The sequence below is a fragment of the Mustela erminea genome, chromosome 1, assembly GCF_009829155.1.
Source record: "Mustela erminea isolate mMusErm1 chromosome 1, mMusErm1.Pri, whole genome shotgun sequence".
NCBI lineage: Eukaryota > Metazoa > Chordata > Mammalia > Carnivora > Mustelidae > Mustela > Mustela erminea.
Window position 1 is genome coordinate 171,549,637 of NC_045614.1, and position 26,060 is coordinate 171,575,696.

Genomic DNA, 26,060 nt, shown 5'->3' on the forward strand with positions numbered 1-26,060 from the left:
ACTGTGTCTCCTGTATAGCCACTGTGAAGATTACAGTGCAATCATATAGATGAGAACACTATTCCAGAGGCTGGCCCAGAGCTAGGGATCGATTAGCAATAGCGATTTCTCCATTTCTACATCCAGATCTCTAGAATAGACGGACCTATGTATCTGTGTGTGTGTATACACTTATATACATATGTGTGTTATGTATAATGAATTGCTATCTAACCAATGACTTACTCTTAAAAATTTCTTGTGATATTGGAACTTCGGAATGGTTCAAAGTGTACTTTTACAAGTTTACTCCCATTTAAAAGAAGAATTGGATTGTTTTACTAGATAATTAAAAACAGTTTCCTTCTTAATAAGGCTTTATTCTGTTCCAGTGGTTTGGGGTATGCCTTTCTAGATTTTTAAAAGTAGTTCATCAAATGGTTAAGAACTGCCTAAGTACTTTTTCTTTCACATATGTAGATTGACCAAAATTTCAATATTTATATCACAGAGAGAACAGACAGTGACAACCTAGCAGAGAGAAATGTGATGGTATGTTTTTGCTGTTGTGCCTTTTTTTTTTTTTTGGTGTGTGTGGGAAAGGGTGTGATGTCATTTTGTCTCCACCCCCTGTGAGTAAGCCCACAGCAGAGCTAAGTGCAGCCGCCTGCCTCTGTCACTGGGAGACAGTCCACTTAAATGCGGCTCCAGGGTTGCGGGACACCCACCAGCATCACTCCCCGTGTGAGGTGGCAAATGCAACATGCTGTCCAGCTTGGGGTGTCTGCTTTTCTGTGGAAGTATTGCACTAGCCCTGGGAAATGCACAGAAATTGCCAAAAGGCAAGTAGCTCTGCTGTTTTGTGTTTTAAAAATAATTTTTGAGAGATACTCGTTTTTAAATGTCAAAATTAAGTGTGATCTGCTTTACCAGGTTTGGGGGGGGGATATAGTTCTTCTGTGGAGAGTTAAAGTTCAGATGTGTGAAGTAGTTGCTTTAACTTTTACCTTTTATTTACCCCCTCTGTTATTTACTTTTCAGTTGAATCTCTTTAATGCAAAGATGAAGACCAACTTCTTAGGTTTAACAGGTTCACAGTGGCTTGAATGCTGTAGATTGAAACTATAGTATTTGTATATTGAGTCTTGGTAGATGGGTATGGTAGTCTATTAAAAAGTGTTGTTTGGTGTTTTTATTCCCCTTCCCAGAGATTAAACCAGTACTGGCTTTAGGTATAAAGGGAGCGGATTCTGAAACTTTGGATGGTGTAAACCTCACACGTACTTGCTAACTTGGGGGTTGAGGGACTCGAGCAGGGCACACCAAAGTACGATCATGTGCTAATGTGTTCTCTCCAGGGGAGTTTGGAAGAGGGTTTGATCTGCTGGATGGGACACTCCCCCTTTTCCTGGCTAAATTGCTCTCATTTTAGTGTTGGTATTTTGTTTACAAATGCCATCAAAAGAAAATTAACCTTTCTAAATTTAGACCCTAAAAGTCTTTTGCGCCTATCAGCACTGCCACAAGAGCTTGCCTCTCTCCTGTCTCTGAACATAAACATTGCATGTACTCTTTTGTTCATCTGCAGAGGCATTTTCTAAGCCAACTGCAGGTCAGGGAAGGCTTTTTATGGCTGCAGACTGTCGTAGTCAGCAGGGTTATGAAAAACAGGCTGAACTTAATACACAGTTATGATTGAAAATATCAGAGGTAATGCAGAGCCACAGGCTTGTCAAAAACCTGGTGTGCACAGAATCAGAAAGGAAAGCTGTTAGTGTCAGATTATCCAAAAGATTCTTCTTGGGTCCTCCCTTTGGATAGTTTGTTCCAAAATCATCCTGTCTCAAGTGAAAACTCTTCTCTCCTCAGTGTGGCAAGTGTAACTTGAATCCAGAATGTGAGGGCTGGAGGCCTTAGCTAGTTGCTATTTCACTTGGTGATGTAAAAAGCAATAAAAAGGGCTGAGTAAACCTTCTTAATGCTGATCAGATAATTATGTAGAAATAAATAAATAAATAGTAAAAACATATACTATTAGATCTTTTTCTTCTATTAAGAATTTTGTTTCTTGATCATAGTGAAAGTGTTTAAGTAAATCAATTAGGAGGCACAGGCATTTAGAATTAATTGTTTGTTCTCCTGAAATATTTAACAAGGACACATCATTGGAGAGCAGTTGGGTTTTCTCAGGCTCAATACCTACAGATGGTTTTATTTTACCTAATGTTCACTGTGTAGGGAGTAGAGCCATACTTTTGTTACTACAGACTTCTGCAAATTCCAAATGTTTTAATTATCATGTTGCAATCAGTGGATACAAATCTCTTGACACAGTTTTCCTTTATTTGTTGTGGTTAAAAAAAAAAATAGAAAAGTTGCCCAGAATGGCCACAAAACTTTGTCTGGTTCATTGCACTTTAATTTGAAGAATTCTCATCCAGGTTTCTTTTGTAATTTTAAGAAATATCCATGGCTTTGGTAATTGTTAAAAAGCCCTGTCAAATTAAAATAATTATATTATAAAATAATTGGCAATTTTCTTGTCTCTGGTGCTATGTTTTTTCTCTATTATGGAAACTACTAAGGAACTTTCTTTTAGCTGAAGTCACCTTTCTCAAACTGTGTCCTAAGAATAGGTGTACTGTCCTCCAAAGAAGTTGGGCAGGCATCTGCTCTCCACCAATAACTTAAGGAGTGTTCGTGCTTTGTTGTCTTCTGGGGAGTCCCAACAGATGTGAGAATTTCACAAGGTCTGAGAATCACTCAGTAAAAAAACCTGCCCAATATTTTTAACCCATTGTTTCTCAAACTCAATCCATTTCCTAGTGAAATAGCTATAATATAATAATTATAATAATATAATTATAATATAATATATAATAGCTATAATATTTTGTTCATCTTTCACAGAACACATTTGGGGAAATGATGAGCCAAACAAGAATGGGGGGAGGACGGGAATAAAAAGCACTTCTCTTCTTTTTCCTTTCCACTTTAGAGTTAGTTTTCTATCATCTGTGATTTAAGAAGAGGCTAGAATTTTGAAGCTGGACAGGACATTAAGGGTTAATTGAGTGGTTGCCAGACCTTTTGATTTATGAACTGCTAAAAAGACAGATATACTTTCACTATCAGGGCTCCATTACAGAGGACATAGTTGAATTGTTTGAGGATGTTCAAAGAGGATACAAAATCCCCATTGTTCATCACAACAAGGCATTTTAACATATTTATAAAATAAATGAATTTATACACTTAAGTCTATTGTTTTTATTTTTCTCTTTCACCATCAACTAATGAAAATTTCATCACAGGCCACTATTTGTGAGCCAATGCCCTAGCTTAACTGTTTATTTTGTAAATGAAGACACCCAAAGGCAGGAAGCTTAGTAACTTTCCCCTCATTGATGGCAGAACCAGGACAGGATTCAAGTCAGAATTGCATGTCTTGCCTTTTTTCCCACCTGGTGAACAGACTTCTCTACCCCAAACTACTAGTTACATTGTGCAGTATATGTGTGGATGCTACCCTTCTCGTGAATACAATTTTTCTTGCAAATATCATAACCATTACCTTAATTTCACATTTCCCCAAGAACATATCCTATACACATACATACACAAATTATTGTAACTATATATCTGTTTAGTTGTCATATATAGTTGAGAGACATATATTTTTCTTACAAATAGCTATATATATATTTTTTAAGAAAAATATTTTTTCCTAAAATTTTTTAAGAATAGCCATATATATATAAAATAAGAAAAATTATTTGTTAAATAAGATTTTATTTGTCCCTGTCTTTGCTTATTTGCTTACCTAGCCACATACTTTGTTATAGAAAATAAGATTTTGGAAGTGTCTTTCTTACTTTTCAAAAGCTTAAAGTTAGAGACTATTACTAATGGATCTCTTTTCCTCGCTACCACTTAATGAGTATGTGTTTTGGTAAATGATTTACCTTTGCTAAACCTCATTTTTCTCATCTATAAAAGGGGAATAATGATAAATATCTCATAGTGTTTTAGAATTAAATGAGATGAGATATAATGTTAATTGGGTCATAGAAAAATGAATCAATATTTTAAAATATGTGCACTATAATTTGTGATCTTGTGTCCAAACTGACAAATCTCTTGAAGGGCAATACATTCAGGCATCATGTTCTTGGCAGAAAGGTGGGGCAAGGGAGTTAAGGGTTGCTCTACAGACAATGAGAGAAGACCTCTCCTGGGCTCTAGCCTCACCATCATCAACCAATGTTTGATTGCCAAGACCAAACATTGTTCTTTTCTATGGAAGCTGCACCTTTGCCTCAGGATCAGCTTTCCCTGGGGCTTGGTAAGGCCTCACAGAGCTTCCTGGAGAGATCCCCTTGTACTTCGTTTTCAGGAAGAGAATTAAGCCACAACGTACAGGCCCTGAGAAGAATCACCGCATTGTTTAAACTTTTGAAAGCCCCTGTGCTCCAGCTACCTCTTGGAATCTTTATTCTTGGCACCACAGAATTTTTCTTCCCCTATTGCATACCAGGCTAAGATAAAAACCACAGAGAACAATATGTAGTGAAGGGAGCCAACAAAAGCTCATGGTGGGACATGAGGGGCTTGACATACCTCTTTGCAGAAACTCCTCTGTGTGGAAGATAGTAATCAGCAAGAAGGCAAGGCTACTATTTCTAGCTAATGCTATCAATCCTGAGGCACGTGTGAGGACAATCACAGGGGAACATCCAAGATACAAGTGTAATCAGATAGCCTGAAGGCCTAAGGCTCTTGGGTGTGACTCTTGGCATGTGGCAGAGCGAAGAGGCAGCTGGCTCTTTGCCTCAGGTTCTTACCTGACAGGGTAGAAATCACGGATTCCCAGGACCAAAACCAGGGGCAGATGGTAATAATAACAATAATTCTTACCAACATTTTTGGGGCTCAGATTGCCTGTGGTAATTTAGGGCTAAATATCTTTAATGTGGAAAATCTAACTCTCCAAGGTCCCTATAAGCAGGTATTCTACCATTCTTATTTTACAGAGCAGAAAATTGTGTTCAGAGTGTTTAAGTGATTTGCAGTCACACAGTCAGCAAGTGGCCAGAGGCTATACCCTTAACTTCTGTGTAATATCAGTTTCCTGCTTTATGGGAAGATAAGCTAATTTATTCATAACAATTATGAATTTTTATGAATTATATTATGAATTATTATGAATTGTTATGAATTATATTATTATATTCCATGTATATGCAGAGCACTGAGGCTAGGAAGACACAGCTTGGCACCTGTCTTCAAGAAGCTGACCAGTTAATGGAGGAGACGGGGATGTAAAGAAATAATTATAATAGAGTGAGATTATCCTCCAGTTTGGGTGAAGCACAAAGAGTTTTGAGAACAGCCAGAAAAACCCAATGCAGCCTGGAGGGATCAAGAATTAGGAGAGGAGCAAGTACTTAGTAGAGGCCTGGAAGACAAACAGAAGTTGGGGCAAGGAAGAGGATGGCTGAGAGGTGAGAGGCCTTCCTGATAGAGACAGCTGTGTGGCCGGAGGCCAGGACACCCCCCAGGTGCCTGTGCGCAGCTAGGTGTTAAAGTACTCAGAGAAGAAGCCAGGACTGGGAAGTCCACACAGGATGCAACTGTGTCTTCCTTGTCTCTTTCTGCCCTGACTCCCCAGGATTAATTACAAAGAGGGAATAGAAGCTTGTCTTTGGAGAGGAGGACTCCTGTGTCTTGCCCTATAAACCTTCCCAGACACGTGCCTGGGGTCTGGTTCTCACTCTCCATGGATTCCTCCCAATCTCACTTTGACAAAATTTCACGTGTTGCTCAAGTGGCCCAGTCCATTTCCCCCAAAGGTGACTGATCCTTGAGAGGGGCTGGAGAAGATCTCTTTAATCTCAGGGCAAGGATGGTGCGGGGGCGGGGTGGGGGGGGCAAGGAATGGTGTGGAGTGCAAAAGAAGCCTAATGGGTAGAACTCTGCTTTTAATAAGTGGTATGTATTTATGCGCTGGTGTCATTGGAGAAGAGTGCATTGGAAAAAATGGCTCCCCTGCTAAAAGGAAACAAAAAAAGTTTGAAAATCATGGGAGAATTATTTTAGTGTCTTTGACAGCTCTAAAGTTTCATGGCAGTTTTATTGATTTGTCTATTCAAATGGTGTTTACTAAGCATCTACTAAGTAAAACTGAATAAAATCCAGAACTTGCTATAGAAGTAACTTATATTAAGAATGTAAAAATTGATTAAATTTGTTTTTATGCTGAGACTGTCATGTTTAGAATCCAGTGTTTGAAAATAAAATTCCCTGTGTTCATTACACATTCACTGGTTTCATTCAGCTTTGCAGACTGCTATATCCGACTATGAGACACCGAACAGTAAGGAATTTTAGCTTCTCTCCCTCTTTCAAGGTAATGGGGTCCAGCGAACAATCAAGAATAAAAGAATTTATCTATACTGTATCACAGAAAAGACAGCTAAAATGTTTTTGTAGGTTAATGTGAGTTGACAGAAAGTTTGTCTAAGGCAAAATTAAGGTGTCTAATAAAGAGAGAGTCGTTCAGGAAATGTCACCCACCATTCTATCTGGGTGACTATCCTCAGAAAGATTTTCCTTTTGCTTGTTTCCTGATTGTCATTATAAAAGTAGGTATAAAAGAATGTTGAAATAGATGAACTTAAAGTGATCTAAGAATAAATATAAAATTAAAATATAAATAGGATAATCTAAAGTGAGCGATAATAGAATAGTGAAAAAGTGAAAAAATAAATAGTATTAGCTAAAGAAAGAACATGCTAAGAATAGAAACGCAATGGTTTCAATACATACATCTGTTAGAATGACATTTTAAAAATATGATAAGGGGCGCCTGGGTGGCTCAGTGGGTTAAAGCCTCTGCCTTCGGCTCAGGTCATGATCCCAGGGTCCTGGGATCAAGCCCCGCATCGGGCTCTCTGCTCAGTGGTGAGCCTACTTCCCCTTCTCTTTCTGTCTGCCTCTCTGCCTACTTGTGATTTCTCTGTCAAATAAATAAATAAGATCTTTAAAAAAATAAAAATAAAAATATGATAAGAGGGGCACTGGGTGGCTCAGTTAGTAAAACTTCCAATTCTTGATTTCAGCTCAGGTAATGATCTCAGTGTCTGGAGATCGAGTCCTATGATGGGCTCCATACTCAGTGGGGATTCTGTATCCCCTCTCTTCCTTTATCCCCTCCCCACTCATGTACTCTCCTTCTCTCAAATAAATAAATTTTTTAAAAAAAACTGTTTAATAAATACAAAGAAGATGATAATCATATTACTCTATAGCAGGCTGGTGTTTAATGCTAAGTGTTTAGATAAATCATCTCATTTTGTCCTCATGCTTATTAAAGATATGTTATTATTTCTCTCATTCCACAGATGAGAAACTAAGCCTAAAGATTTTGTTAGTTATCTACCAATGCATAACAAATTACCACAAACTCATCAGTGTATTTTCAAACACTGGATTCTAAAACAACCCACATTTATTATCTCACAGTTGCTTTGAGAAGACTGAGTCTGGCTTAGCTGGGGCCTCTCCTTGGATGTGTTTCACAGGCTGAACAGAGAGTTGGCCAGGGCTCGCTGTTGACCAGAGGTCACTTTGGGTCTTTGCCACGTGGGCCTTTCTGTTATGGCTGCTTGCTTCATCAAAGTATACAAGCCCAGATGAGTCTGCTGGCAAGATGAAAATTATAATCTTAGCCTAATCATGGAAGTGAAAGCCTATCACCTTTTCCATATTCTATTGGTTAGAAAAAATTCATTTCCTGTCATATAAGGTGATTACCCCAGAGAATGACTACCAGGAGACAGGGATTATTGGTAGTTGTCTTAGAGTCTACCCACCACAAAATGGTCAATGGGGTCATATAGCTAGTAAGTGATACAGTGATACAGTGCAAGTATGAATATAGGAAATCTAATTCCAGAGAATATACTGGTTTGAGCATTAGCACCCATCCATTTTCCATAGAATCCAGCCTTTAGTGGCAGATGCTCATTAGACACATTGCCAATTTGTCTCCCTCCATGGTTGAGATCAATTCTAGGAAATTGCTGAGAATAAAGATAAATATGATAAGTGCAAAGACTTAAGGTAAATATTTGTGACACAATTTTCTGTATGCAAGAATCCAGTCAATGCCTAAATTCCTCTGTTGATTTCCTCTGTGGCACATCCAATGACCACATCTGTGGTCAGTCCCATGTAGAGGGATATGCAAAGTAAATTCTCCCCAAATAGGAGCTCTGCTTTTAAGACTTAGATGCCACTATCTCTGAAACAGAAAACGAAAACATAAGACAAAGCAAAAATTTTCTTTAACAAAATATATAAATATTAAGAAAGTAGCCCCTATTGAGTTGATGACACAGTCCCCATAAAATATGCTTCTGAGATATCAGTGGGTGGTTTCTCCAGTAAATGGAGGAGTTGTTATAAGGTCAAATTAAATTTGTGTTTGGCAGAAGAAAGTATTCTTGTATTAGTGGATGTGACGAAGACAACTGGATGAACTAAAGGAGCTTCTTTCAGATCCCTTTTGCTATTTATAAAACAATTCTTCCAAATGCTCTAGGAATCAAAACAGAATTTAGGTTGTACACAGGATATATGATTAACATGTTTTCTAGAATTTAGTGCTAGAGTATCCTGTGTGTGTGTTTTTCTCTAGCCCATGGTTTCTTCTTCTGTTGGGATTGTCCTAAAGGTCCAGGAGGTGCATGGTAAGAAGGGTAAACTTCATGGTCTTAGTCTACTTTGTTGAAGTTCTGCGGACAGGAAGACTGAATCAGGGCTCAGTCTACCACTCAAGTTAGCTTGGGGTCCCCACCAAGAACCTTCCACAGTGAGAATTTTAGGTTGTATTGTAAGTTTCCTTGATCTAAAAAAAAACACTGACTTGTATTCCCAGTATTTTGGTAGAAAATTGGGAACCTTAAAGCTAGCCTGAGGTTTTTAGGCTCTCTTGGTATAGCAAGCTATGCAGTCAGCTAATGTTCCTCCTTGTGGAATTCTGAAAAGGAGGTAGAAGATGTGATGCTTTCATAGGAGGTTCATTATTGTTCTCCAGTCACAGACTATACACCTAAAGTCTATACATTAGAAAACCAAACCAAGTCCACCCACATCAAGCATCTGCTGCTCAGATTAGAAATTAATTTTACATAAAGTTGAGGTTTAGTTCAAACTTCACTGATGATATAACCATTCAGTGTTTTCTTTTAAAGTAAGTTTAGCTCTTGGGGATCCTGGGTGGCTCAGTCAGTTAAGCAGCTAACTCTTGATTTCAGCTCGGGTCATGCTCTCAGGGTTGTGAGATCAAGCGCCATGTCCAGCTCTACACTCAGCGTGGATTCTGCTTGAGATTCTCTCCCACTGCTGCTCTCCTTCTGCTCCTCTCCCCACTCATGCCCTCTCTCTCTCTCCAAAAAAAAAAAAGTAAGTTTTGCTTCTTAGTACAAATACTGTAACATCTATCCTGATAGTTGTAACCCTCACTGTACATTAGAGCAACTGAATGTTGTCAAAAGTATCAGAGCTGCTGTGCTGCCCTACTCATTTATGATTTGATTGGCCTGGGGTGGGAGAGTTTTTAAAATGAGGTGACTGAGTCAGTTAAGCATCTGCCTTCACCTCAGGTCATGATCTCAAGGTCCTGGGATCGAGTTCCGCATCAGGCTGTTTGCATAGCAGGGAGCCTGCTTTTCCCTCTGTCTGCTGCTCCTCCTGCTTGTGCTCTCTCTCTTCAAATAAATAAATAAATAAATAAATAAATAAATAAATAAATAAAATTCTTCAGGTGGTTCCAATGACCAGAGTTGAGAACTACTGAGCTACAGTTTTGGAAAATTTGTGTGTGTTAAGTGCTTGATAAATATTTCACAGAGTAAAATTTAAAAGTTAGAAGAAAAGCATTTTGCTATTTAAGTTTTGCATCAATTCACAGATGATTTTTATTTTTTTGCTGCTTCGTTCTAGAATTTTAAAGCCTTATTTGGAAAATTTCTTGAGACTCCCTTCTCAGACTACATAGAACAAGGAAATGTTTCAAACTGAGATTAACATTTGTTTTTGGTGTTAGAAAATAAGTGCTAATCTCTAGTTTCATAAAATCTCAGAAACCAGATCTGAGAAACTATGGTGGATTGTGTTTTTCAGGACTGGACTTAAATTTATTCTTTCTGTTATTCAACTGACATTTTAAAAAATCAATATTAGGATTACAAAGATAAGTAAGACAGTTCCTGCCTTCAAGGAGTTTGAGAAAGTTGTATTGAAAACTATTTGGCCACAGAAAAGTAATTTTCTTTTAGATGAAACTGTTGGTGTCTTAATTCTTTATCCTTATTTAGCAAAAATTTGTTAGAGTTGTGCTATTCCATTGTGTTGTCATGCACTAGCTTTAAGCTATAATAATAAATATATATTTAAATATATAAATATTAAATACATAAAGATAGATATATAAATGAATTAATGTAATTTATTAAGATAAACAAAAAAAGCACTCCATGATCCTAGTTAATGCAAAATGCAGGAGTTAAACAAAGGTTCAATGAATTTCCCTGTTAGTCCAACTTCTCTGAATCACCTTCAGGAATGGTTCCTTTAATTGGGCCCATTTACCATATGTATTCCAGCTCATCTTCTTTCTATTTTATGTTAAGGATACTTTGCGAGCACATAGAATGGCTCATAATCTGAAACATCTTTGAAATGTATTCCATTTCTTTCTAATAAAACAAAGGGTCTCTCCTCTCTGAGGGGAGAACACACTCTTTCTAACTAAGCTTGGGGTATTTTGGTTCCGACAAGATGCCCAAATAGAGTCACAGATTTCCTTTCTCCTTAAATGCCATTCTTTGATTTTTCCATTCTGTTAACTGATAAGAAAACGTTCTGGTTTCCCAAGCGCCCTGCTGAGAGTCCACTGTGCACACGTGTGCATGCGAGCCCTAACAGGCTTTCCTTTTCAGAGAGCAGCAGATTCTGTCATTGAAGGAGGAGTCTGGGGCAGCTGCCAATGTCATGCTGGCAGAGAACTCTGGAATTCAGTCCTGTTACAGATACGCCAGCAGGGGATACAGGACAAAGTTTTCTTCTCCTTTCATTTTCCCAGATGGAGTTCAAGCGTCTCTAGGTAGTCAGTGTAGGACAAGGTATCAGATGATCTGAAGAATAGTCCCTCCGTCCCTGACTGGCTCATCCTCTTCAAACACACCACTGATCCTCTTGCCACAGAACAATTCCCTAATTACTCATGTTTTAACCAGAATTAGAAGTAAAATGATGCTGGCCATGTTCTTCCATTGAGGTTTAGTCTGGAGTTTCACCATGAATTGAAGTGGCAAATACTGGAAAATAGCAACAGGGGCTAGTGGGCGAAGTGCAGGGGGAAATGCAAGTCTGGGCAAATGGTCTGACCCTGCTGACGTCAGATTTGCTTCTCCGAGAAAAGGGTATAATAAACACAACAGTTCTATTTTTAGCTTCCACTAATAAATAATGGTGAGTGAGACTTTGGTTTCATTTTTGGTAGGACCTTTCTTAACCTAACTGAGAGGGTATGGGAGGGGACACCTGGGTGGCTCAGTCAGTTAAGAGTCTGCCTTCGACTCAGGTCATGATCCCTGGGTCCTGGGATTTAGCCCCACATCAGGTTCTCTGCTCAGTGGAGAGCCTGCTTCTCCCTCTGCTCCCTCTGCCTGACACTCCCCCTGTTTGTGTTCTCTCTTTCCAAAAAAAAAGAAGAAGAAGAAGGAGAGGGGATAATCCTCTAGCTGTGGCAGCTAGAGGAAGACCGCCTGGAAGCTCTGCTCACGTGCACCTTCCTGAAAGGATGCTGAGCTGCCAGAGTGCACCACTGCAGTATGGCAGAGTTTTCTGAGCCTGGGCTTGTAGTGGGTCAGCCTCACAGTGACACAGGGCCTGAGGAGAGGAACCAAAACACTGTGGATTTTTTTTTGAATTTAATTAATTTATTTATTTGACACAGAAAGAGAGAGATCACAAATAGGCAGAGAGGCAGGCAGAGAGAGATTGGGGGAAAGCAGACTCCCTGCCAAGCAGAGAGCCCGACTCAGGGCTCGATCCCAGGACTCTGAGATCATGACCAGAGCCAAAGGCAGAGGCTCAACCCACTGAGCCACCCAGGCGCCCCAGCACTGTGGATTTTTAAAGCATAATTCTTGCCATCAGCGTCCTGCTCCTGTTACTTTGTCCAACTCACTGAAGGTGGTGGAAGGCCCTGCTCAGAGCAGATTTACCTTTTATTGTGAAAGATTTGGGAACACGAGTTGTGGTCCGTGGTCAGTTTTACCCCCACATATCCTTGGGATGCAGTTCTGCATAACTTGAAATTCCCCTGGATGCCTGCTACCCTCTGTCTAGCCAACTCTCAGGTACTGTGCTGGTCTGATCAGTCACATAATGAGATTGTTTTCCCGGCCCTCTTTTTTTGTTCCTAATCTTCCTTTCTTTCCACCCTCCTCCTCTCTCCCTTCTTCTCCTACTTCCCTCCTTTCTTATTTCTCCCTCTCTTAATGCCAAAGGATTCCTCAGAACATTCTCCGGACTTCCAAGCCCAACCTTTTCTGCAGGCCATTTAGACCCTCATTTTCACTTTACAGTTGACTTTTAATCTGTTCAGATAGAGAAGGAATCATCCCTTTGGAAGACAATGCACACTTCATAATTTTTTCGAGGGAATGGTGGGTGTTTGTGTGTCATGCTAAATGTTCCACTTGACTGAAAATATGGCTTCCCACTCATTTATCTTGACATCAGCAAGCTTGCAGAAAGCACAAATTTACATTCAGCTGATAAGCTCTGTGCCTATCAGATTGGACAAACCATAACAGTATATTAACACCATAGTTCATTCTTAAATGGTTTTGAAGATGGCCTAAGTTACTACATCTCTTCAACTATGGCAGGATGAAAGCCAGATACTACGGTGATATTTTGTAAGGTCACTTTTCTCTTTATTCCTGGATTTTTGTTCCATTGTCGTTGTTGGGGTTTGATGTTTTGAAGAACTTGCAGAGAACTTTGCTGTTTTCCAGGGGCTTGTTGATATAGGTCTTACGTTCAAATGCTATGTTTCTCTTCATTTCACTGGTAGCCAACATTTCCTTGAAACTGAGTTTCTGTATCAAATGTCCCTGAGAAATGAGATCCTCCAACTGGCAACCGGATCACAGTTGCAGGCATTTAATACCATTTCAGTGTGCCAGCTCCCTCTTTGATCTCTGCTTCTCCAGCTCCCTTTTGTTTTGCTGTACTCAACAGATGCCTTCCAAATCTTTCTTTCTTCCCAGCCTCTTCTTTTCTGCCTTCTTGTCTGTTTCAAGTTCTAACCCTTGTTCTGGAAGAACTCCAGTATCTCTGCCACAGAAACTTTATATCATCTATTGGCTTCTAGACCTTTTCAACCATGACCTGCAGTAATAATGACTAGTGAAAAAATATGTAAGTAAAATTAGGTTTCCAGATTCGGGTGTGTGTGCTTACACACGTGTGTGCTATGCTGCATTATTGTGCTGGTTCTCCTTGAGATGCTAACCAAAAACCAATAAATGTGAAACAGATGAAAGACTAGAAATGGGTTAAACTTTGTGTGGGGAACCACTGGATTTTGATTGATTAACATACTAGTATTACTGTGGTTTAGGGTTTTGCTCTTATATGGAACAATCTAGTTGAAAAATCTTTATAAACAGTCTTTCACTAGAGCAAGTGAGTATTTTTATTACCCTGTTTTGGAAGACAGTAACTCAAATTTTAAATATTGATATTAAACTCAATTTCCAGAAAGACTAATTAAAAATATCCTTAAGTCACTTAAGGAAATAACGATACTTCATACTCCCGGTTAGTCAAAACCCCTTCTCCACATACTCTTGGCAAGAAATCTCACTTTCACAATTTTTCAGCAACGTGTCAGTGCTTTTTCAAGTACTTTCAGGTGCCTTTCACAGCTCTTTACAAAGAACACAATTTAATTTTATAATGCCCTAAATTTCTCAGCTGAATTACATTATATAACACTTGTTCTTAATCGGCCATTCATTCTAAGCATCTGTTTTCACTTATGTCAGAAAATTAAGACAACAAGTATTTACTGTAGTGTTTTCCAAAATCGTCATAAACCATGCTCACATGTCATCTGTAAGGTTTTTGTGGTATCCCAGAAACACCCATTTCAAACATTCCTTTTCATGGCTGGAGTTTCATAGGCCACAAAGGGACCACAGGCGTTAACACTAAATAAACTTCCTGTAAATTACATTATCAAATGATTTAAAAGGCATTAAAGGATAAGCATTAACAAAGTCAAGATCTTTTTAGGGATATTTCTTTCTAGGCACTTTCTTATTTTGGGAGAACATTTGTCCCCCCTCCCCCCCTTTTTTTTAAGGGGAAGAACATTACCTCCATTTATCTGCTTTGAAACCAAAGTCTCTCTCTCACCTACTTTCCTCCTTTATGGTACTTGCATCCTACATCCATCCACAAGCTCTGGTTGTGGAAGATGGGAATAGGAAAATAAACCTATGAATTTTGATTTATTGATAATAAATGGAGATATAATTCTCAGACTATTGAAGAGCAAGGAACCACTAAGAGTAGTGGTCTTCAAGCTTGAGTGAGTATCAGAAGCATCTGGAGGGTTTATTAAACTTCAGAGTGTTGGGCACCATCCCCAGAGTTTCTGACTCAGTGGGTCAGAGATGAGGTAGCCTGGAGAATCTGCATTTTTCAAAAGTTTCCAAGTGCTGCTGGGACCACATTTTTGCAAACCACTGACTTCGTGAATCTATTAAGTATTCAGAGCCCCACCTTCCCCATCGCCCCCTTCACACCCCCTACCCCTTACTACACTCATACCAGATTCTGATATAGTAGGTTGGTCATCTGCATGTTTAGCAACTATCACTGTTGAGTCTGGTGAGATTAACTGTGTCTAGAGAAATAAGACTGATCTTTTTATATAATCAGCACCAAGTCCTGAGACACGGCTTCAAAGAAAGTGATTAAGAGGAACTTAGCTAGCTTATTGTAGCTCTATAAACTTGGAGAACCCATGGTTTCTATTGTTCAATAGAGGAGACATGTCTGCAGAAAAAAAATTAGCTTGAGACAGTAAGTTCACCACTGATTCTTGTGATGAACTTCTGTCTGTCCTTATTCCTGGAAACAACCTTTTTTTCCATACCTGGCTGGAACTCTGAGCTGCATTCGCCATTAATGTATACTTGTTTGGTAGTGAGTAATGTTTAAAACTGGGGCTGCAAGGTTTTTGGTGACATCTTGAGGTATTAGTGAGAATCATTTGCTTGTGTATATATATGTTAAAGTTAATGCTTAATATTAGCCTGAAGCATCTGTTAAGTGTAACCCAAACTCAAGAAATCCTAATGAAGTATAAACAGTTTTCCAGGTCAATCAAGAAAAAGAGCAACTGTGAAATTAAGATGAACTTGATATTTTGCATAAAAGTTATTTGTTATTTTTACTTACATCGACTGTTGGCCAGTCCCTTGGCTAATACTGGACATAAACCCATTATTGAGCATTAGCTATGATATTCATACTTGGCAGCCAGCTGAAAACACTGTGTAGGTTAGACTTTCTTTTCTTAGCTCTGGGAGTCCATAAAACTCTTGCAATTGTATGTAAAGTAGTTTACTTATATGTACATTTTGGAGGGTATTGGCCCTGAGGTGTTGAGATTCTCAAAGATGTCTAGAAGCCAATAAAGTTAAGAGCTATATGTCTAAACAGTTTCCTTTTACTGAGTTAGAATTAGGATGTATCAAGTAAGTGGCTAGAAGGATTACCACTATGTGCATAGAGCACATAGAAAGGGCTTTGAGATGGTTTGTGAAAAATCTCAAACTTCACAACTAAAATGTGAAGACACAGTTTGTTTTATGCTGTTAGTTTTGTTGTGGTGCAAAAAAATTAAATGTAGAAATATAGTATTCAAATAATCCTCAAAGGTCCTCCTCTCCTGGTATTCATGCCTTTTTAGAGTTCCCTAACATACTGAAACATGGCAGGCCTGTGCTCCATTAGCATACAGAAGAAGTGAAATGAAGATGTGTGACTTCTGAGGCTAGGTAATAAAAGACAATGCAGTTCACACCTTGCTCTTGATCTTGGATCACCCAGTCTGAAGAAGTCTTGCGGGGAGGGCTACATGGTGAGAAACTGAGACTTCTTCCTCCTCATAGCCAGCACTAACTTGCTAGCCATATGAAAGAACCATTTTGGAAGTGCATCCTCCAACCCCAGTGAAGGCTTCAGATGACTGTAGCTCGGGTCAATATCTTGAATGCATCTCATAGAGGTTCTGAATTGTAACTACCTAGCCAATCTGTTCTCAAGTTTCTTCCTAATCCATAGCAACTGTATGGATAATAAATGCTTATTGTTGTTTAAGTATCTAAGCTTTGGGTTAATTTATTATGTAATAATAGATAATACAGAGAGTGACTTTTTTATTATAATTCAAATGATGATTTAAGTGGAGTTAAAAATAGAATGAGAAATACAGATCATTTTATTTATTGGCATATGGCTTTGATAGGCAAAAGATAAGTGAAAATAAATTCTGAAAGATAATTTTTAGATCCATTACCAAAAAACCTGGGCATAAATGCTCACCAAAGAGTGACTGAAAACATGTTATTACATTTGAAAACAATATGTAAACAAATAACCTTCTAAAGTAATCACAGAATATATTTGATAGGTTAGAGCAGTTTAAAGACCATGTCTTCTGAGGACTTAATAGATGGCCTTGACTTTCATTCCAGAGGCCATTTCAGGACTGGCCCAAGGCCAAGGGTGAGTCTGTATTGGACATGCTATCATTTAGGAAAGTTGACCTGTGCCCAAGAGAGCTTAAAGAGAACCAGATCAAGATCCACCCTGTAGCTGACCTACATCCCTGAATTCCCCTGAGGAATAAATGGGCCTCCGGGGACAAACCTGGATCCAGCCAGGCTCTTATCTCTTTAACCTTTGGCCTTGGCTTTGACTTCATGCTAAAGTTTATGCCATAACATTCTTCATTAATTAGATCTCCAGGGTAGGCATTTGTGAAATTTCTTGTCTCTTATAGAAAAAGACTTTATAAGCACCTAACTAATGTTGGGAAGGATAAAGATATAAAGAAGAACAATGGTTACCGTTCCTATGAAGTTTATATCCTAGCAAAAGAAATAAATGAGCTAAACATGATACTACAATATAATAAATACTCTACCTATATCTGACCTCTCGTATGACTTCATTAATGAATGTGATTAGTGCTTTAAGCTGACTTCATTTGCTCCCTTCAAAAATAATACCATTGTTTATAAAATGATTACAAAAAAAATGAGACACTTATCACCAGTTACTAAGACCTTATTAACAACACAAGTAACAAAACATAAAATTGGGTAAGCAGTTTCCAGCCAGTTGGCCTGTTCCTTGGCCAGTCAATATCTGGGTCTCTTGGATGATATAGGTCACAAGGGATAAAAAGTCTTCCTGCTTAGTTCCTCTTTCCAGACCAAATTCCAGTCTAGATCCCAAGTCTTTTTTACCATTGTGTATCATCATTCAAGGAATCACAAGGCTCCATGTGGTCTCTTGCTTTCATCCAGGTTCAAAGCACCACAGACTTGACCTTCCCCGAGCGTCTTATCAGAGTTGCCAAGGAAGGGCTGTTTTAGCAGTAAAAACAGCTCATTTCCTACCACTCCTTTATCCACTGTTGATGAACACACCTAATTAAGCAAAACATTCAGGCTTTTGAAGCAGACTCTAGTTGTGAGGGATGCTGTGGCAAAGAAAAAAGTAAGGAAGTCCAAAAAATTGAGTAAAATCTGAAACCATCATCCAAACAGGCAGTGTGCCATGGGAAGAGTCACAACTGTGACTGGAGATCACTGTCTTAGGATCTTTTCCCCACTCTGTCCTGGGAAGTGAAGGACCTTTCATCCTCACTGGCTCTTCTCTTCCAGGGCAGCAGTGGCATTCAGTACTAAGTGACTGTTCCTTGGACTCGTGTAATGCTTTTAGGTTTCATTTTGTCATCTTGCTTTACCATATTATACAATATAACAAAAGAGGGAAGAAACTTCCAATGATTAAAGGCTTTTATCTACATTCAAATGAAACATTTGTACTTTCTCAGTATCTCTCCCTTTTTTCTAAGATAACATGATTATAACCATATTCTTTAAGAAGTTCTCTATATTGTTTTTAATATATCTAATTATTATATGAGATCAATTTTCTTAGAAACCACCATCTTTTCTAAAAGATAGTAGGCAAATAAATTTCTTATTAGATAAGGTAAAATATTGGAATTGGCTATATTTGCCTGGTACAGAGGGAACATTCAATGAAGTCTAATCTTATCTCCCTCCCTCCCTATATCTTTTATTCATGAATCATCATAACCCAGACGTTAAAATTGCACCACCTAAGTTGAAGTGTCATGTAGTCTTTGCCCCTTTCAACTTCAAAATTCAATTTCAGCTGTTTTTCATATTTTTTTTAGACTGTATGTATTTATTCATTTTAGAGAGACAGAGAGAGTGTGAGCAAGGAGAGAAGCAGAGGGGGAGGGGAAAGAGGAGGAAGGAATTTCAAGTAAACTATGCACTGAACACAGAGCCCAACATAAGCCTTGATTTCATGACCCTGAGATCATGACCTGAGTGGAAGTCAAGAGTTGGCTGCTTAACTAACTGAGTCACCCAGGCACCCCTTTCATATTTTAAAAAAGACGCATTTTGAAAGAGAGTCCTTTAGTCTGAGTAAATCTGGCCATCCCATGCAATGTGTAAAGGAAAGCCTTCTCTAGATCCATAATTAAGGTGAGATTTTAGAAAGGGGGTATTAGGCAGAAAAATGACATTGGACTTGGAAATAAACCACCTCAATTTTAGTCTTTACCTACTTCTAACTGGGTGAGTGACATTAAAGGAAATGATTTAGTTTCTCTGAATCTTATTTTTTCTCACCATAAACCATGGACCACAATACAGTTAATTCTCATTACTCACAGTAGTTATGTTCTATAAAGTTGCTGTAGACACTTTATTAGCAAACATTGAGCTATTCCTTTTAGACGAAATACAGGGTTAGTTTCCTGAGAGTCTCTGATCACATTTTGGTCAGCCAATCAATATTTAACCTTGTTTTCGTATGTTTCTATTTAAAAACAATGAATCTGATATATATTGTTGCTTCATTAGCATTAAACTCAAGCCAAGGGCACTACAGCTCATGCCTGAACAGAACCTATCTGATATAAATATTTTATACTCTGTAAGGCCACAGGACAACACCTCAGCTCTACACTTGGGGGACATTTCAAACAACGAAATCAGCAACAAAAAATACAAATATGGAAAAAACATAGCACTAAAGAGACTGTGTAAAGGACGCTTGTTTACAGTCTGAGAGCTGAAACAAGGAAGCAGTGGTGCCCTGTTCAGCCTTAGCTGGAAATATGCACATCAGGTAGCTCACCTTTTTTTGTCTCTCTATGCATGTCCAAAAATGACCACAAAAGTGCTGCAGGTATTGATTTTGGGGTTACAAATAAAGTACGTGAGTAGGAAAACTTTACAGAGTCTGCTAATGGTAAAGGTTGATTGACCATATTCTCTACTCCTGTCCCACAGGGTGGATCATGTATATTGTTTCAGTGAGTGGACATGGCGATGCTGTCATTATGGTTGAGCATGAGTGTTTTCTCCAGCCAAGTTCTAAGAAATCTAGCATTTATGAGGAAGAAAAAGGAAATCTTAGTACTTCGATATCTCACTGGGCCTCAAACACTATAAACAGGTTAGGAAAATGTAGAACCTAATGGAATTTAAAAATATGCATTAACATATGAAGATAACATCATGTCAAAGAGCCTTGACTGGCAAAAAGAATAACTCCATTGTTTGATATCTTTAAGGTGGGCGAACACTTGTTGGAACCTGATTGCTCTTATGCACATTTGCAGCTGCCTTGTAGGATCCTTTTTAAACTGAGTGGTCAGCCATCATGTGTCTTCTTGGCCCAAAGAGTGTTTTTTGCATCTCAAAGGTGTTTTATACATATTTGCAGTTTATTTGTGGATTCCTTTCAGTACAGATAGATTTTTTTCACACAAACATTTGATTTTGCTTCGTTTTCTAAAATATAGTACAGATATTGTTTGAATAGCTATGCTAGCTCTATTTAATCAAGGAAACTCTAACTACAGGGATGCACTGAGCTATTGAGGTGAAATTACCGACTCGCAGAAATGTTTCTGTGGGAATCTGGTGCTTAAGGGGATGACATTCCATTCCGAGTTGCCCTCCCTTCTACCTCTTTTTTGGAAGGCACACCCTTCTCAGCCCACATTTCTATGATTCCTTCCTGACAAAGTGCTAGCTGATTTGACTGGCAAGAACCCTCACACCTCTTTTCTGTTTTAATTTCCATTTAAAAGATCTATTTTTAATGACCTGATTCTTGATCCACTCATGTAAAAAAAACAAAAAAACCAAAAAAAACAAAAACCTGTGGTTTTGTCAGGATGAAGACAGACAAACACGTTGATAAGCAGATGCTTTAAATTCAATTTCCATTAACATCTGCTAGATTTTTACCATATATCAAGCTCTGTACTTGTCAGTTATTTCCATTTTTATTGTGTGATACAATCCTCTATAAGGCAGCTTTAAGGGGGGAAAATCCAGAATGGGTGGTAGGCATCAACATGCCTTTGGAACCCATCCACATTCTTGGTGTTCTCCTCTCCTGAACTTAATACCTAAAGACTTCTATTGCCCCACTCCAGACTTGCCTTCTCTTGGCAATACTTTCAGCTCCAGACTGCCCATCTATAAAAATTTCTCTAGTCACTGCCCCATCTCTGCTAGCCTACTCCTTGAAAATAATCTCGTATTTTCATTCATAGTAAGGTCTTAATGGCTAACAGCTAAATGTCTTATTCTCTGAAACATTTGACTTTTTTTCTAAAGATGTTTGTACTTATGAATAAAGCAATAATGCAAGAGGATCTATATTCTCTAATGGGAAGATTTCCACCAAGTAGGATTTGAAGGGAAGAGTTTGTTAAAGCATGAGAGTCCTCCTTATGTCTTTCAAATCGTGTCAGATAAGAGGCAACCTATTCTGTTTACATGTTCAATGTGTCTTGGAAAAGGCACTGAGTAATACCTTCATTGTAGAAAGTCCTCACTGTACTACAGTGTTTGTGGGGGAACTTGCCAGGCATGTTGGGAGACGGCTGTATATTTAACCCGCAAAATGGTATCATCAACCACCAAAATTTCTTGAAGCAGTTATAATCACCAAGAAAGCAGCTTTAAGGTCTCTTTGCTTGATGAACTCCTTGGAGTAACCACTTTTTAAAATTAGCATTCAAAAGAAAAACACCTGGTGTGGAGCATGTGACATGAACACCTGGAAGGGCCACCTCCCAGTCTTTTTTTGGATACTGAGATGGAGTATTAATAACAGGAGGGACTTCACAGCCCTCCCAGTCTCCTTTGCCCACTTGTGTTTGTCCACCTCCCCCACTCCCTACGGAGGGGGAGCAATGCTACAAGCACAGAGGAAAGCTTTCAGCACAAACTGCTGAAAGGCCCTGCTCTAGGAGGGCAGGATAACAAGCTAAGGGTGCAGGAACCCTCAGCCCTGAGGAGAGGGAGACAAGAGAGTAGCAGTATCTGATGGCACAGATGAGAGAAGTCTAGTCATGTGAAAGTCTGGGCACTTCCTCTAAAGTGAGTGAGAACAAGTAAATTTAATAAAAGTTGCTGGACTCCAAGTGCTTTGGTTCTTTTCAACACTTGAGAGAGGCGTTGTAAGACCTGCCAATCAGTGTCCATATATCTCTAAATGTGACACTACTCTGCAAGTGGATAACTGAGTTAGGCTCCATGTGCTTGGTCATATATATTTTAGTGGGTTCACTTTGGAAGGAACTACAACTACTTCCCCAGATGTCCAACTAAACATGCCATTTTTGACAGAAGAAAAAACCAACCCATGTTAAAGCCAGATCAATGCTCCTGATTTTGACACTGAGCATTGTTATGGAATAAGGAGCCTAGTTTCTGCTTCAAATCAATAAGAATTCATTCAACAAATACTTATTAATTACCTTCTATAGCCTAAGCACTATCAGAGATTGGGCACAGTCAAGAGTGCACTTTGCCTTTTTTAAAACATATACTTAAAGAGCTCCAGAGGCTCTTGGCCATCCAGGTGTGTGGCCATAAGGGAATTCAGCAAGACTTTAGAGAAATGGGCAAGATTTGGCTAGATCTGTACCCGAAGGAATACTCCCATGTGAGTACTGTATTGAAAGAAATGCAGTAACTCCTTATGTAATATGAAGTTTGTAAATAAAGACCAGCTAATAATCATTTAATTTGAAGAATTTTTGTAATACAGCTTTCTGTTTGAGGCTAACTTTACATGAGCCAGGGTGGGAGAAGTATATATTATTTTAGAAAGATGTATTTTTTTTAAAAAGTCTTTAAAAAATATTTCCTTTGCTGAGATTATTGGGGATTTCCTTGGACTTTTGGCAAATGGTTTACAAAAATGAGTTAACACCCTTAAATGCAGACACTTCCTACTCCACCCTGAGTCTATTCCAGCAAAATCCATTCTTCTTTTTCAAAAAAGAATTTTTTTTTTCTTCTTGATGACACAGATCTGCTTTTCTGTTTTAAGCTATGCCTTGAGATTTGAAGATCCTAGAGATTCTCTGCCTTTCTTTGTAAATGCACATTCTTGGGACAAGTTGCTATTCTGAGTACAGCTTTTATTATATATTGTGATTTCTGGAGAATTTTTTTTTCTTAAGTTTGTAGTAAAATCCAGAGTCAAGGATCTGCTGCTGGCCATGTTTATTGAGTGCACCCATCTCTTTGGTACTCGGCTCTGTTCTCTCTGTATGGGGCAGCATGGGGAATGTGCTATGGGGTTGACTGGTAGTCAGGAGGGTTTCCGTTCTGGCAGTGCCACTTGTTAGCTCTAGAACCCTACATTAGTCTCCTAACCTCACTTGGCCTCAGTTATCTCAGTTTTTAAAAGAAATGAAGAATATGTTCTACAATCTCAAAACTCCTTTCTATCTCTAAAATTCAGGGTGGTGCACTCTATAAGTAAGACTGGGAATTGCCTCTGTGGCTCATCGCGGCTGCATGTGTGGGCGGCTTGGCTCTCACTCTAGTCTGTGACCTTCTTGCTTCATGGTTTGCATCACTAAGGCTATGTGTCTCTCTCCCCGCCCTTTGTGTCAAACGCTGTATCTGTATAACATGAGGCTCCAGTGACTCTGCTGGTGAAGTGCAAATAAATAGATGACTCCTGTGAGTTTTAAAAAGCTCAGCAAATCCCAAAGGGAATTATGCATGAAGCCCAAGTCTGCAGGAAAAACTAACAAAGGATAATCTATATTTCTTTTAGAGAAGCAAATTCAAGATCCTGAAATGGATCATTCAGGATTTTTTTAAATGGAATTCTGTGATTCAAAGCTGTATATTTTACAAATAGAATACAGACTGGAAATATCTTCTATCATATGAAGAATCTGGGTCAGGTATGGTCACATTGTCCTATTAGAACTCCCTGAGCTCATCGATGGCACCCTTTGCCTGTATCTTCCACCACAACATAGCCCTGTTTTGATACTAATCTCAACCACCTGATACTTGGCCCCTTTCCAACTTCATTCATTGTATGGCTAATAACCTGAATAACTACAGTTTTTTTTTTCATGTATGTGATTGTACATATTTATGAATACTAGGCTACACTGAAAACTACCAGCTAATGGCAGATTAAAATTTTACCTTATCAAATGTTCATTGAGACATTTGTATTTTTAGACTAGTATAAATAAAATTTAAATGTCAACTTAGTCATAATCATTCTACTTTATTAAACCATTTTTGCAATGATTGAATTTAGAAAATTGCAGAGACTTGACTATATCACCATAAAATTAGAATGATTATTTTTATTGCATATTCACTGGATCAATTGTCCTTTGTCATATCGGTGCTCCAAGAGGTGAAGCAGCCCAACGTATCTGAGGCAGCATTAATCTCAGTATTTGGTTTAACAAAATTTCAATACCACGATAATTTAATCTGTCTCTTGGAATTGATGGGAATCAAAAAAGTTTTGCCCCTACTGGTCATAGAGTTCAGAGCCCAAAACCCCAGAAGGTATACAGTTCAAGCCCTTCCTTTCACAGATAAGAAAATTGGGGTGTAGGAACATGGTTCCTAGGTTTAACAGCAATAACACTGCTAGTCAAGAACAGACTAGGTCTGTTAAGTAACTTTCCCATACCTGAGTAATCTTTAAAAACACAGCATGTGGTTTTATAGGAAGGTAATCATGAACACAAAGTCATCAAACATGATATATAAAATAATAGTTTGTGTCTTGAAAGAAGAACAACATTCTCAGACCAATCTATTTTGTGCATGATGGATTAAGAGAGGTTTATTTGAGTTTTTCCATTCACAAAATTCTTATTGTTTAATCTGTATTATAGTTTTATACATTTAACTAAGGAACTGTATTAACAAATTACCAACTTTTCATTTGTAACCCAGCTTTATGATAACGAAGAATCTGCCTTCATTTTTGTTGTTATTTAATTGTGTCACTTTAGAGCAAGGATCAGTGAACTTCTCAGGGTAAGACCAGAAAGTAAACACTTTGGCTTTGTAAGCCATATAGTATTTCTCACACTCAATTCTGCTGTTTTCACAAAACAGATGGCACGCTGGATTTGGTCCATGGACCACAGTTTGCGCTTTAAAGCATGAAATTAAGAGATAATGTTGTCTTACTTGCTTCACTTCACTAGAGAGAAGTTTGCAAAAGCTATGCTGTTGGATAAAAAAAGTCTTGCCTGGTTTTCTAGATGATGAAGTTAGAGATACTGAGTTTATTGATAGCAGATCTCCTGTCTGTACTCATAGTCCACACATGAAGTCATGGTTCTCCATTTGTGATAACAGCTGTGCACAATGGAAAAAATCAGTGTTGTGAGTCCAATGTGACCACTTAAGGTTGGAGAACAGAAGCATTCTCAGGCTTATAAAGTTGATCCTACTTTTTTGATGTACCTCTTTTAGGATTAAATTAGAAGGAATACTAAGCTAGTCACAAAACTAGACTTGGTTTATGGACATTTTTTGGCCCATCTTTGGCCTTGGGTGAAGTCCTCTCTTAACTGAGAGACATGACAGACGCATGCATTCATGCATTTCAGACACCTCTACAATAATGGTAGCATTTACCATTTATCTTCTGTACAGATAATTTAGAACACAAAATTGAGCACATTGAGGATAGGGACTTTGTTTCCCTCCTGTGGTGTATTGGCAGAGTCATGTCACTGACGTGAGCTTCTGCTGGCTTCACCTCTTTGATCCCTAAGGTGCTTCCATCACTAGCACACCATGATTCCATTCTGCAGAACACCCAGAATAAGGCTTGGCACACAGAAATTATTCAATAGACTTTTTTTTTTTTTTTAACAAATAACATAGAAACTCAGTTTTAAACTCAAAAAAGGGCTTTCTCATTGTTCTGGTAATAAACTGAATACACTTCTTCTCTTTTGCTTTATTTCATTTAGGGTAAAGTCTTTCCATGTTTTTATGTCTTTACTGTTGCAACTCTCCTAGAATGTACTCTGGTCCAGCAATACTTGTCCATTTTGAAAGATATTTGCTAATATTTTAGAATTGTATTTCAGAAGTTAGAGCACTTGATGGTTTGAACTACCCAGAATTCTTTTTTTTTTTTTATTATTTTTTTTTTATTTTTTTATTTTTTATTTCCAGCATAACAGTATTCATTATTTTTGCATCACACCCCGTGCTCCATGCAATCCGTGCCCTCTATAATACCCACCACCTGGTACCCCAACCTCCCACCCCCCGTCCCTTCAAAACCCTCAGATTGTTTTTCAGAGTCCATAGTCTCTCATGGTT

At 38.4% G+C, this 26,060-nt stretch overlaps 1 protein-coding gene across 36 annotated transcripts in view; it reads left to right on the plus strand.

Annotated features, from left to right (window-relative positions):
• The first annotated feature begins 616 nt into the window (after window positions 1-616).
• The window catches only part of ABI3BP (ABI family member 3 binding protein), a 256,296-nt gene continuing 230,852 nt past the window's right edge, over window positions 617-26,060 (plus strand). For all 36 annotated transcript variants that reach the window (XM_032350780.1, XM_032350494.1, XM_032350563.1 and 33 more), the window contains exon 1: window positions 617-821. In XM_032350780.1, the coding sequence (XP_032206671.1) occupies window positions 743-821 (79 nt within the window). In that variant the 5' untranslated portion in view covers window positions 617-742. The remainder of the gene's footprint in view (window positions 822-26,060) is intronic.